At 48.8% G+C, this 13,980-nt stretch overlaps 1 protein-coding gene across 5 annotated transcripts in view; it reads right to left on the bottom strand.

The window, feature by feature from the left end:
- The window catches only part of FAT3 (FAT atypical cadherin 3), an 846,518-nt gene that overhangs the window by 156,004 nt on the left and 676,534 nt on the right, over positions 1-13,980 (bottom strand). For all 5 annotated transcript variants that reach the window (XM_075337574.1, XM_075337573.1, XM_075337576.1 and 2 more), the window contains 2 exons: positions 12,426-12,701; positions 9,705-9,915 (listed from right to left, as the gene is read on the bottom strand). In XM_075337574.1, coding sequence (XP_075193689.1) covers positions 9,705-9,915; positions 12,426-12,701 — 487 coding nt within the window. The remainder of the gene's footprint in view (positions 1-9,704; positions 9,916-12,425; positions 12,702-13,980) is intronic.

Below are 13,980 nucleotides of genomic sequence, written 5' to 3'. Positions count from 1 at the left end.
TCAAGTCCATTGACCATACAGAATATTGTGAGTGGAAAATTGCACTTTTGGAAAAATAAAAAGGAAATTCTAATCTCGGAGGAGTACAACGTCTTTCTATAAGACTTTGAAAGGGCCGAGATGAAAAGTGAGAAAATATATCTATCCTTGGAGCGTAACAAATCCATGAAAAAGGCGCCAAACAATGAGCATGTAGGGCAATAAATTAGACAAATTTTGAATTATATGGGCCATAAATATAAAGGGACCTGAAAGTAGGGCACAGAGTTATCAAGTGACTACACAAGATTCACGGTCTGCTACTTCTATCTAAAACTTTTTGATTAAAGAGTCAAATTGGCCAAATTCTGAAAGATCCTTTTGGATTTTTTGGGTAGATAAGCTGCAGCGATTGACTTTTCTATCCATATGAACGTCTGGCCAAGCTGAAAGTTCCTCATAATGGGAGAATTGGGAGAGATAGGTGTTTGCAGAACGATCGTTCAGCCAACAGTTATCTCGTCTATAGTCATCTCTCAGGGGGTTGGACCCGATGGCCCTTGAGGTCCCTTCCAACTCTACCATTCTATGATTCTGTTAGGAAAAACTTTCTGACAATGAGGGCAGTCAGGGAGTGGAACAGGCGACCACAGGAGGTAGTGAGCTCTCATCAATGGAAATCTTCAAGAGAAAACTGGACATACATATAGCTGGGATGATTTAGGAAAGTCTGCACTTGCACAGGGTTGGACCCGATGGCCCTTGAGGTCCCTTCCAACTCTACCATTCTATGATTCTGTTAGGAAAAACTTTCTGACAATGAGGGCAGTCAGGGAGTGGAACAGGCGACCACAGGAGGTAGTGAGCTCTCATCAATGGAAATCTTCAAGAGAAAACTGGACATACATATAGCTGGGATGATTTACGAAAGCCTGCACTTGCACAGGGTTGGACCCGATGGCCCTTGAGGTCCCTTCCAACTCTACCATTCTATGATTCTATGATTAATGTTTGGCCAACACTTATCTTTCATACACATAGATGCTTGACTCAGTGTGTTATTCTTGTGTTAGGAAACGACAGAGAAAGTGTCCTTTCCTCAACTCCCAATCTACGAAAATACTTGATCATGCCCTCATAATCTCCTGCTTCGATTACTGCAGCATCCTCCTCTCCAACCTCCCTGTTAATTCTCTTGCACCTCTCCAGTCCATCCTTACCTCTGTTGCCCGACTAGACTAATTCACCTTACTCCTCGCTACTCCACCGCTTCTCCTCTTTGCAAATCCCTCACCATATCTAATTCAAACTACTAACACTGACCTGCAAAGCCGTCCATAACTGGTCTCCTCCATATATCTCCAAACTAATCTCCCAATACACACTAATACATAATCTACGGTCCTCCCAAGATCTCCTTCTCGCCTCTACACTTATCCGTTCCTCATCCAACCACCTCCAATACTTCTCCTGAGAATCCCCTGTCTTCTGGAATTCACTGACTCAACACATCAGATTATCTGCTGCACTTGCAAGCTTCAAACAGAACTTGAAAACTTATCTGTTCAAGCATGCCTCCAGTCTCCAATGACCATACCACCTCACCACTGCCAGAGCTGCCGCCTCAGCACCGCTGGAGCTGCCACCTGCCCACCGCCGGAGCTACCACTTCACCACCACTGGACCTGCCATCTCATCACTACCATAGCTGCCGCGTCATCACTACTGGAGCTGCCACCTCATCACCACCCCGCCTACTGTCTCCCCCTATCATCCTATAGAATGTAAGCTTGCAAGGGCAGGGTCCTCTACTCTCTGTACTAGTCTGTATATTGTAACTTGTATATGTATTCTGTATGTAACCCCTTCTCATGTACAGCATACTGGAATCAATGGTGCTCTAAATCAATAAATAATAATAGTAATAATAATAATAATTAAAAAAAAAAAGCAGCTGCCAAACACATCTGTCGGGAGCCCCCAATTTTATTTTTTTTTCTAATGTGCATGGGGTCTTCAGATTCTGCACCTTAGTACTAGAGCCACCAAAATCCCAAGGTTCTACGTCTTACATCTACATAATAGATTAATAGTGGCATGGCATTTTTGTGGAATTTTTGAAAATCTCAGTGACACATTATAAAAAAAAAAAAGAAAAAGAAATACTACTCTACCAGAATACGAAACAACACAATTCTCAAAGGGAAGACAACAGATGAACAATTAACATTATGGGTTAGGGTCGTTTCACACATCCGGCATTTTGCCGGATTGCCGGCTCCGGCACACTCCAGTACAGTGTAATACAGTGCAATGGCATCGCGGCAACCTCCGGTCACATGCTGTCATCTGACCGGAGCATGTGACCGGAGCTTGCCGCGATGCCATTGTACAGTATTTACACTGCACTGGAGTGTGCCGGATCCGGCAATCCCGGGAAATGCCGGATGTGTGAAACGGCCCTTATGACTCCAAACAGGAGTGGTGGAATTATGGAGAACACAGGATGGACAGACATGTAGATGATCTGCAAATGTTGAAAAATTGGAAACAACAATTTCAGTCTGGAGTATGAGCCACACGTAGAAATCCCGGCACTTCCAGCCTCCACTGCTATCACTGAGGTTAGAATGGTCGTCTGAGGATTGTTCTGCCACTTATCAATGTCACTGGTTGACAATTCCACAAGGAGCTGCCAGCAGAGGATCTTGATGATTTTTCCTAGTGCACTCAGTGTGGCAGAACCTTCCTCAGACGGCCATTAATAACCTCACTGATAGCAGCCGAGGTTGGAAGTGCCGGGTTTTTTGCATGAATAAATCCAGATCTTTTGAAAATGTTCTTTCCATTTTCCCATCACTTGCAGGTCACGTTTGGTGGATTTATGTAAATCACAGGATGACTCTTTTCCGTCTTCTTGATCTTGTCATTTCAATGTTGATGATCGTATTAATACACAGCAGACTATCATGAGAGTGTTATTTCTAATACTCGTCTTCATTTCCCCCAGAATATGACCCCCTCTCTGACCACAGACACTACTGTATGTTTCACTGTGACATTTAGAAAATGTCATTGATTTCACAAAATTTGTCCAATGTGTGAAATGGAAACTGTGAAGTGTAGACATCTGCGGATACAAAGATCGCGCGTAATTAAACTTTAAAAAGTTCAATATACAAGATATGAAACATGGACAGATTCCCACAAGACTCTGAGCATCATGTGTCTATTGTATAGAACATTAAAATCTGAAAGGTTATACATCTCTATGAATATAACACATGCGTTCAGATAGATAGATGATAGATAGCTAGATAGATAGAGTAGGTAGAGTGAAGAGCTTTCTATTAACCATATAAAATAATGGGAAAAATGGTGTGGGGTCCCCCCATTTTTAATAATCAGCAAAGGTAAAGCAGACAGATGGGGGCTGATATTATCAGGCTGTGAAGAAAATGATTTTTGGGCCCTTCCCAGTCTAAAAACAGCAGCCTGCAGTCATCCCAGAAATGGAGAATCATAAGAAGCTCTAATTCTGGCACTTCACCTTGACTCTACCAGATAGATAGATAAAAAAAATAGATAGATAAAAAGACCATGCACCTATGTGTCCAATAAAGGTCAAGTAAATTAAAAAATTGTGGACTGCTCCCTGCCTATTTTTATCTTTTTTAGATAAGATAGATAGATAGATAGATACTGCAGAAAGAGTGTACAGCTTTCTATTAAATAAATAATTAAATGAGAATAAAATGGCATGGGGTCACCCCATTTTTGATAACCAGCAGAGATAAAGCATACAGCGGGGGGCTGATATCAGTCTGGGACACTCCATGGTTATAGGGCCCTTCCAAGCCTAAAAATAGCAGCCTGCAGCCACCTCAGAAATGGAGCATCGTGAGATGCTCTAATTCTGCCGTTTCGCCTCGGCTCTTCACAATAGATAGATCGATAGATAGATAGATAGAGTTAGGTGTACAGTTCTCTATTAACCAAATAAATAAATAATGAAATGGGAAAAAAGAACTGCATGGGATCTCCCTCATTTTTTATAATAAGGGTAAAGCATACAGCTGTGGGCTTATATTATTAGACTGGGAAGGTCCATGGTTCCTTCAGCCCTTCCCAGCCTAAAAATACCAGCCCGCAACGGACCCAGAAATGGAGCAACATAAGATGTTGGAAATTCCGGAGCTTCGCTTCGGCTCTTCCCAATAGATAGATAGATAGAGGGATAGATAGAGGGATACATAGAGGGATAGATAGATAGATAGATATAGATTGATAATATATAGATAGAGTATACAATTTGCTATTAACAAAATAAATAAAAAATGAAGTGAAAAAAAACGACATGGGGTCCCCCACATTTTTGATAACCAGCAAAGGTAAAGCAGACAGCTGGGGACTGATATTATCAGGCTAGGATGGTCCATTATTTTTGGGCCCTTCGCAGCCTAAGAACAGCAGCCCACAACTGCCCCAGAAATGGAGCATCATAAATGCCGTCATTTTCCTGAATCCGGCGTTGCTTTTCTTTTGTTCCTGCGCCTTTCTGTTCCTGAGATATGGCCTCCTCTTCCCTCTATGTAAATCTGGTCTCTTTTTACCAAGTGGGTGTGGTCCTCAAGAAGCCACCCACAGAAAAGAGTTGAGGATCACGCCCAGTTGGCTAAAAAGAAACAGTGGGGAATGGACCATATCTCAGGAAAGGAGTGGCGCAGGAACAAAAGAAAAACAACATCGGATTCTGAAGAACAGAGGGAATTATGTGACGCCCTGGGCAAGCCAGGGGTCACAGGTCATCACACCACCACACCCTACATCCCAGTCAGGAACACCAAAGCTACTAAAATCCTTGTTGCCTTCCTCCAGGGGCTGATGTTCACACCAGGGGGTGGGCCAGGCGGTTGGCTCCGCCCACCGAGGAGTTCACAGCTCTGGAGGCGGGAAGAACCAGAAGAAGAGTTGAAGTCTAGCTGAGGGCTAGAGTGGAGGGAGCTCAGAGAAGAGCTAGAGTGAGGAGTGAAGTAGAAGGAAGTGGTAGAGGAGCTAAGTGAAAGTGAAGTGGTAGTGGAGCAAAGAAGAAAAGGAGTAAAAGTGAGCGTAGAAAGCCCTGAAGTTGGTCCGGCTAAGTGCAGGACAGTGTCAGCAAGGTCAGCAACAGCGGTGATTGTCTGGAGGGGGACTGCTCGGAGGTTGCTGGAAGGACCGCGGACGGGTAGTGGCCCGGCGGTCTGGAGCAGTATACGAAGGACAGTCAGCACTAGGGCAGGGGCCTCTCGGACCCCGGCAAGGCTAGGAGTCGCCATAATTTGCCAAATCCGTCAGTGAAGGGGACGTCGATCCCCCAACAACCAAGTCCTGACTGAAGGCAAAAGTCCAACCATTAAGGAGGAACACCGCCACCGCCAGGGCACCAGTTCCTCGGGGCCAGCGTCTGCGGGCAAAGCAGGGCTCCTCCGGCCCATATCCAAGCCGGGGAGCGGGTTACCGGTGGGAACCCATCGCTACCAACACAGAAACACTAGGTGCAGGTCAAAGGGACATCACCGTTACCTACTGGGAGAGCAAGTGCAGTTGTCCGTGGGAACCGTCTTTCCAGCCGTGTGGTTTACCGAAAAACTGTGTCAACGTCTCAGGCTGAGTGAGTACCACAGTGCCGCAAGGCATAGCGCTGCCCCCGCGTCCCTGCACCCCACCAAGCCCTGCATCACCCACCTCATCACTGGGCCCCGGGATCACCAACCCCTAGGGGCAACACAACAACTGGCTGCTCCATACCATCCTTCCCGGGATCCCCATACAGAGCAGCGGTGGTGTCAACCAAATCACCACAACCGTGGGTGGCGTCACGGACAATAAACAATCCCCACACCCAACAACCCCCTTTCACTCACGGGTGAGGAGCGCCGCTAGAGTCCCCGGGATCCGGCCCATCGCTCGAGCCACCGAGCAGCAGCAGGCCGCAGCAGCCGCGGCAGCCGGACCCGAGCAGCAGTGGGAGAGCGCGGCGTCCCCTCCTCCGCCTGCGACAATTACACCGGGTAAAAATAATTACATATTTATGGCAAGTGCCAGGTCTCCTTTAACATGGCCCCAATACATTATATTCTTGGACGATGAGTCCTACTGACACCTACAATACTAATGTCTGAGTTTCCCAATTTCCTCTCGCACCAAAACACATTATAGATTAATTGGCTTCCTATGAAACTGACCCCAGTGAGTATAATAAGAGAAATAGATTGTGAGACCGCCAGAGACAGAGAAATATGTACCTCGCTACAGAATATGTTGGTGCTATTTAAGTTATAGGAAGTATCTAAAGCAATATATACAGGTTGTGAACATATTAATGATATATTTTACAAAATAATATCCTAGAGACACGAGTGCTGGTAATACCCAGCCGCCGGCCCGGAGGTCGTATGATGCATTGGTCATGTGCAGCAAACAAATACGCAATTATATGCTTGGCTACGGATCCGGGCTGCGAACTGCTAAAACAATCTGCTTAATGAGAATACCATACCGCGCCGAGGCTCCGGTATAAAATGTCATGTACAACACACGGATAGAGGCGGCCGCTGCAAATGACTGCCTCTCCTGCAGATGTTTCTGGGGACCGGACCGTGTGCGTGTAATGCAGATTTATTTACAAGAGGAAACCCGGGGCGAACCTGACACCCTCGGCAGTCACAGAGGTTGTTATATTAGGGTTCAGTTTAACCCCACGAGTATTATAAAGGACGGAGTATCCATTATGTATGAGTGTAACTGATGATGGGGCCCGACCAAGGAACCACAGGGCTGGATAAAGGGGTCTTCCAAATAACCCAATTATGCCTCACTAATTCCAAGCACATATCAAAAATCTGACCTCACAAACAACCTCAAGGCTTTTTTTTTTGCTTGTTTATACCCTAGCAGGACAAGCATGTGCACTTCACCCTGCGTGGTGAGATGGTGAGATGGAGCATGTGCACTTCACCCTGCGTGGTGAGATGGAGAGATGGAGCATGTGCACTTCACCCTGCGTGGTGAGATGGAGAGATGGAGCATGTGCACTTCACCCTGCGTGGTGAGATGGAGCATGTGCACTTCACCCTGTGTGGTGAGATGGAGCATGTGTACTTAACCCTGCGTGGTGAGATGGAGAGATGGAGCATGTGCACTTCACCCTATGTGATGAGATGGAGAGATGGAGCATGTATGGAGAGATGGAGCATGTGCACTTCACCCTGCGTGGTGAAATGGAGAGATGGAGCATGTGCACGTCACCCTGCATGGTGAGATGGAGAGATGGAGCATGTGCACTTCACCCTGCATGGTGAGATGGAGAGATGGAGCATGTGCACTTCACCTTGCGTGGTGAGATGGAGAGATGGAGCATGTGCACTTCACCCTACGTGGTGAGATGGAGAGATGGAGCATGTATGGAGAGATGGAGCATGTGCACTTCACCCTGCGTGGTGAAATGGAGAGATGGAGCATGTGCACGTCACCCTGCATGGTGAGATGGAGAGATGGAGCATGTGCACTTCACCCTGCATGGTGAGATGGAGAGATGGAGCATGTGCACTTCACCCTGCGTGGTGAGATGGAGAGATGGAGCATGTGCACGTCACCCTGCATGGTGAGATGGAGAGATGGAGCATGTGCACGTCACCCTGCATGGTGAAATGGAGAGATGGAGCATGTGTACTTCACCCTGCGTGGTGAGATGGAGAAATGGAGCATGTGCACTTCACCCTGCGTGGTGAGATGGAGAAATGGAGCATGTGCACTTCACCCTGCGTGGTGAGATGGTGAGATGGAGCATGTGCACTTCACCCTGCGTGGTGAGATGGAGAGATGGAGCATGCGCACTTCACCCTGTGTGGTGAGATGGAGAGATGGAGCATGTGCACTTCACCCTGCGTGGTGAGATGGTGATATAGAGCATGCGCACTTCACCCTGTGTGGTGAGATGGAGAGATGGAGCATGTGCACTTCACCCTGCGTGGTGAGATGGAGCATGTGCACTTCACCCTGCGTGGTGAGATGGAGAGATGGAGCATGTGTACTTCACCCTGCGTGGTGAGATGGAGAGATGGAGCATGTGCATTTCACCCTGCGTGGTGAGATGGTGAGATGGAGCATGTGCACTTCACCCTGCGTGGTGAGATGGAGAGATGGAGCATGTGCACTTCACCCTGCGTTGTGAGATGGAGAGATGGAGCATGTGCACTTCACCCTGCGTGGTGAGATGGTGAGATGGAGCATGTGCACTTCACCGTGAGATGGAGAGATGGAGCATGTGCACTTCACCCTGCGTGGTGAGATGGAGAGATGGCGCATGTGCACTTCACCCTGCGTGGTGAGATGGTGAGATGGAGCATGTGCACTTCACCCTGCGTGGTGAGATGGAGAGATGGAGCATGTAAACTTCACCCTGCGTGGTGAGATGGTGAGATGGAGCATGTGCACTTCACCCTGCGTGGTGAGATGGTGAGATGGAGCATGTGCACTTCACCCTGCGTGGTGAGATGGTGAGATGGAGCATGTGCACTTCACCCTGCGTGGTGAGATGGTGAGATGGAGCATGTGCACTTCACCCTGCGTGGTGAGATGGTGAGATGGAGCATGTGCACTTCACCCTGCGTGGTGAGATGGTGAGATGGAGCATGTGCACTTCACCCTGCGTGGTGAGATGGTGAGATGGAGCATGTGCACTTCACCCTGCGTGGTGAGATGGTGAGATGGAGCATGTGCACTTCACCCTGCGTGGTGAGATGGTGAGATGGAGCATGTGCACTTCACCCTGTGCGGTGAGATGGAGCATGTGCACTTCACCCTGCGTGGTGAAATGGAGCATACGCGGTTTACTCATTCTCACTGCACAGGGTGAGCAATCGATGGTTACCAGTGCTTGTTGAGTATCTCCAGCTCAGAGGAGAACAGTGGGGTCATCTAGGATGATCTAGGGTCATCTAAAAGAAGAAGTTAGAAAACTAAAAATGAAAATTGCAGGAGGAACAATTTTCAACTCAGGGGCATACCGGAATCTATGTTACCCCCAAACCTACCAGAACTGATCAAGAATCTGATAAAGAAAGACGTGAAAGGCACAAGAGAGATAAAGAGAATTTGTTATTAAAGAAGCCCCCCGGATGCTGGGAGGTAGGAGGTCGCCTGGTAGAGCTTCCGTTCCTAGGACACAAATTACTACACTACGAATTGATTCGCAACGACCCTAGGAGGTAGGTGAACGCACAAGTGATGGGGCCATTTCAATATCTTCGTGCACTTGTTGGGTCCTCATTATTATTATGAGACTGCAACATCTGCAACATGATCCCTAATAACGTCCAATTATTCTGGTCTGCGTCAGCGGAAAACAAAAACTGGTAAAGATTATGGCACTTCGTCCGAGTATAGATGTGTTCCCCCCACCTAGGAATCCAAATTCTCAGTCTACGTGTCCACATTACCGCTGCATCAGAGCAAAACATTTCACAGGGTGCAGTTCGCATCACAACCACTGGGTGGCCTCACAGAGACACATAGATCATAAACATCTCCCAACAGAGTATCACAAAATCAATTTTTTTTTCCGATGTTGATCATGTTCCGCCGCTTATTTTGGGGTATGTCCGGCCAGGAAGAAAGGTAAGGAAGGATAGGATGTGTGTTAGTTTACACTTTTTGACACTATTAATAATAATCCGTGACTGTACCTGTTTCTATGGAGTATATAAGTTCGGCATTTTCTCCTTTGTCTCGGTCTAAGGCGGTGACTTGTATGACGGCCGAGCCGATGGCAGCGGATTCAAACACAGAAGCTTCGTAGAGCGGACTGGTGAAGTACGGGCTGTGGTCATTAGCGTCTTCTACAGTAATGGTAACGCGGGCCAGATTTCGTCTGTACGGGAATTCCTGATCTTTCACCTTTTGGAAACAATGGAGAAAAGATTGTGAATTATTCATAAGCGCCGAGCTTGTTGTCAATGATCGTTATTGCTGCAACCTCGGAACATAGAGGCGCGAGCAAAAATACGCGCTGACCTGGTGCCGCCGATAACAGCCTCCTATTAAAATGGAATCCGAAATAAATCATTTTTTAGAAAATTGGACTATTGCTGTAAATGGAAAGATTTCACCCAGAATGTCCATCCTTAACCCCTTCACTACCCATTGGTGCCCTGTGATCACGTCACGGGGGCCACCGATGGCGTCAAGGAATGGCGAGCTCCCCGTCAGATATTGACAGCGGGATTCAACTAATTAACAGGCATGGATGGATCTCCGATCTCCAATCCACCCACGCCTGTTAGAGACAAATGTCGGCTGATAAGATTGGGTCAAAGAAAAATATGATATTGGTTCTGATGTTGGTGCATTCCCCACCCCCCCTCCATCATTGTGCAGTAATGACCTATATCGTGACCTAATGTCCCCGAAACCTCAGCAACTTCCTAGTAAATATGTCCTTCATTCTGTTAAATATGTCCCGCATCCTGGTATATGTCCAAATCATCGCCCCATCCTGGTATATACGTCCCCATTATGGCCCCATAATGGTGTATGAGCCCCATCATGGCTATATTCTGGTATATATATATGGCCCCATCCTGGTATATATGTCCACATCATGGCCCCATCCTGGTATATATGTCCGCATCATGGCCCCATCCTGGTATATTTTTCCACATCCTGGCCCCATCTTAGTATATGTCCCCATCGTATCCCTATCCTTATATATATCTCCCCATCATGGCCCAATCCTGGTGTATATGTCCCTACCATAGCTCCATCCTGGCATTTATGTCCCCATTATGGCCCCATCCTGGTATATATGTCTGCATTATGGCCCCATCCTGGTATATATTTCTACATCCTGGCCCCATCTTAGTATATGTCCTCATCATATCCCTATCCTGGTATATATGTCCCCATCCTGGTGTAAATTGTACCCACTATAGCTCCATCCTGATATTTGCGTCCCCTTCATGGCCCCATCCTGGTATATATTTCCACATCCTGGCCCCATCTTAGTATATGTCCCCATCATATCCCTATCCTGGTATATATGTCCCCATCATGGCCCCATTTTGGAGTATATGTCCCCACCATAGCTCCATCCTGGTATTAATGTCCCCATCATGGCCCCATCCTGGTATATATGTCCGCATCATGGCCCCATCCTGGTATATATTTCCACATCCTGGCCCCATCTTAGTATACGTCTCCATCATATCACTATCCTAGTATATATGTCCCCATCAGGGCCCCATCCTGGTGTATATGTCCCTACCATAGCTCCATCCTGATATTTATGTCCCCATCATGGCCCCATCCTGCTATATATGTCCGCATCATGGCCCCATCCTGGTATATATGTCCCCATCATGGTCCGATCCTGGTATATATGTCCGCATCATGGCCCTATCCTGGTATATATTTCCACATCCTGGCCCCATCTTAGTATATGTCCCCATCATATCACTATCCTAGTATATATGTCCCCATCATGGCCCCATCCTGGTATATATGTCCGCATCATGGCCCCATCCTGGTATATATTTCCACATCCTGGCCCCATCTTAGTATATGTCCCCATCATATCACTATTCTAGTATATATGGCCCCATCACGGCCCCATCCTGGTGTATATGTCCCTACCATAGCTCCATCCTAATATTTATGTCCCCATCATGGCCCCATCCTGGTATATATGTCCGCATCATGGCCCCATCCTGGTTTATATGTCCCCACCATAGCTCCATCCTGGTATTTATGTCCCCATCATGGCCCCATCCTGGTACATATGCTGCTCTACACACCTGGGATTATGGGCATGCGGAGCAGTGAATATTCATTCTCTTTAATAGCAGCACACATGACCATCCAACTGCTGCAGGAAGCCGGCTGCTGGGTGATCACATGCGCTGTTATTAAGGAACATGAATATTAACTGCTCTCTACACCAATAATCTGGCCCACCTGTCAGCACCGTCTTCAGTACAAAGAGGTGGGTGGGATTATGGGCATGTGGAGCAGTGAATATTCATATCCTTAACAGCGAGCACATTTCAGAGCAGGCATCTGTCAGGTCTCTGTGCTGCAACTCATTTCAGCTGGATGCACACCCTTGGACGCCCATCCAGCTGAAGTAGGTGCTGGGATCAGGGGGCTCTTGTATCCCCAGGCTCTGTTGCTGTTGCGATCCCTGTGACCGCAATCATTATGCCCCTGGATGGGGGGGTCCCATGGGAAAGTATATATTTTTTTAGCACTGCCATAGGCCCATTTATATATTGTTTATTAGTAGTAGACATCCCTTAAATATTTATTGGTCAAAACCTATCTATCAGTAGCAGATCTCCTGCTTGCTGATGGTTTCCACAATTGATGGCTATAGTATATAGTAACTCCTGAGCCTGTGTCCTGTGATTTACCATTACAGTGAGGATGTGATGGGCCTGGGTCTCATGGTCCAGCCGCTCCGCTGTGTACAGGGTGCCGCTGCTGGGGTCAATGCGAAACTTCCTCATGCTGTTTGGGTCGATGCTGCTGTGGATGATGTAGCTCAGCTTGTGGTTGTCATCCTTGTCTGTGGCCTTTATGTGTAAGATCTCGGTGTCGGGGAGGACGTCCTCTGAGATGACCGCGTCATAGCTCGGCTGGGAGAATTCGGGGCCGTTGTCATTGTTGTCGAGGACTCGAATCAGAACCTGAAAGAGAGAAAAAAAGAAAGAAATGTGAACGATGCACAAAGGAAGCGCAGAGGACGGCACTGCTGCCAGAAGAGGACCACCAAGACCAGAGGGGACAGCACTGCTGCCAGAGGAGGACCACCGAGACCAGAGGGGACGGCACTGCTGCCAGAGGAGGACCACCAAGACCAGAGGGGACGGCACTGCTGCCAGAGGAGGACCACCGAGACCAGAGGGGACGGCACTGCTGCCAGAGGAGGACCACCGAGACCAGAGGGGACGGCACTGCTGCCAGAGGAGGACCACCGAGACCAGAGGGGACGGCACTGCTGCCAGAGGAGGACCACCGAGACCAGAGGGGACGGCACTGCTGCCAGAGGAGGACCACCAAGACCAGAGGGGATGGCACTGCTGCCAGAGGAGGACCACCGAGACCAGAGGGGACGGCACTGCTGCCAGAGGAGGACCACCAAGACCAGAGGGGACGGCACTGCTGCCAGAGGAGGACCACCGAGACCAGAGGGGACGGCACTGCTGCCATAGGAGGACCACCAAGACCAGAGGGGATGGCACTGCTGCCATAGGAGGACCACCAAGACCAGAGGGGACAACACTGCTGCCAGAGGAGGACCACCAAGACCAGAGGGGACGGCACTGCTGCCAGAGGAGGACAACCAAGACCAGAGGGGCGGCACTGCTGCCAGAGGAGGACCACCAAGACCAGAGGGGACGGCACTGCTGCCATAGGAGGACCACCGAGACCAGAGGGGACGGCACTGCTGCCAGAGGAGGACCACCGAGACCAGAGGGGACGGCACTGCTGCCATAGGAGGACCACCAAGACCGGAGGGGACGGCACTGCTGCCAGAGGAATACCACCGAGACCAGAGGGGACGGCACTGCTGCCAAAGGAGGACCACCGAGACCAGAGGGGACGGCACTGCTGCCAGAGGAGGACCACCGAGACCAGAGGGGACGGCACTGCTGCCAGAGGAGGACCACCGAGACCAGAGGGGACGACAGTGCTGCCAGAGGAGGACCACCGAGACCAGAGGGGATTGCACTGCTGCCAGAGGAGGACCACCGAGACCAGATGGGACGGCAGTGCTGCCAGAGGAGGACCACCGAGAGCAGAGGGGATGACACTGCTGCCATAGGAGGACCACCAAGACCAGATGGGACAGTACTGCTGCCAGAGGAGGACCACCGAGACCACAAGGGTGTGGCACCACGAGGACAGAGCCCCCTCAGCACCACATCTCCATACAATGGGCGGAGGTATCCCCCCCCAAACTGC

Source organism: Anomaloglossus baeobatrachus, chromosome 2, assembly GCF_048569485.1.
Source record: "Anomaloglossus baeobatrachus isolate aAnoBae1 chromosome 2, aAnoBae1.hap1, whole genome shotgun sequence".
Classification (NCBI taxonomy): domain Eukaryota; kingdom Metazoa; phylum Chordata; class Amphibia; order Anura; family Aromobatidae; genus Anomaloglossus; species Anomaloglossus baeobatrachus.
This window is presented reverse-complemented; position numbering and strand designations above follow the sequence as displayed.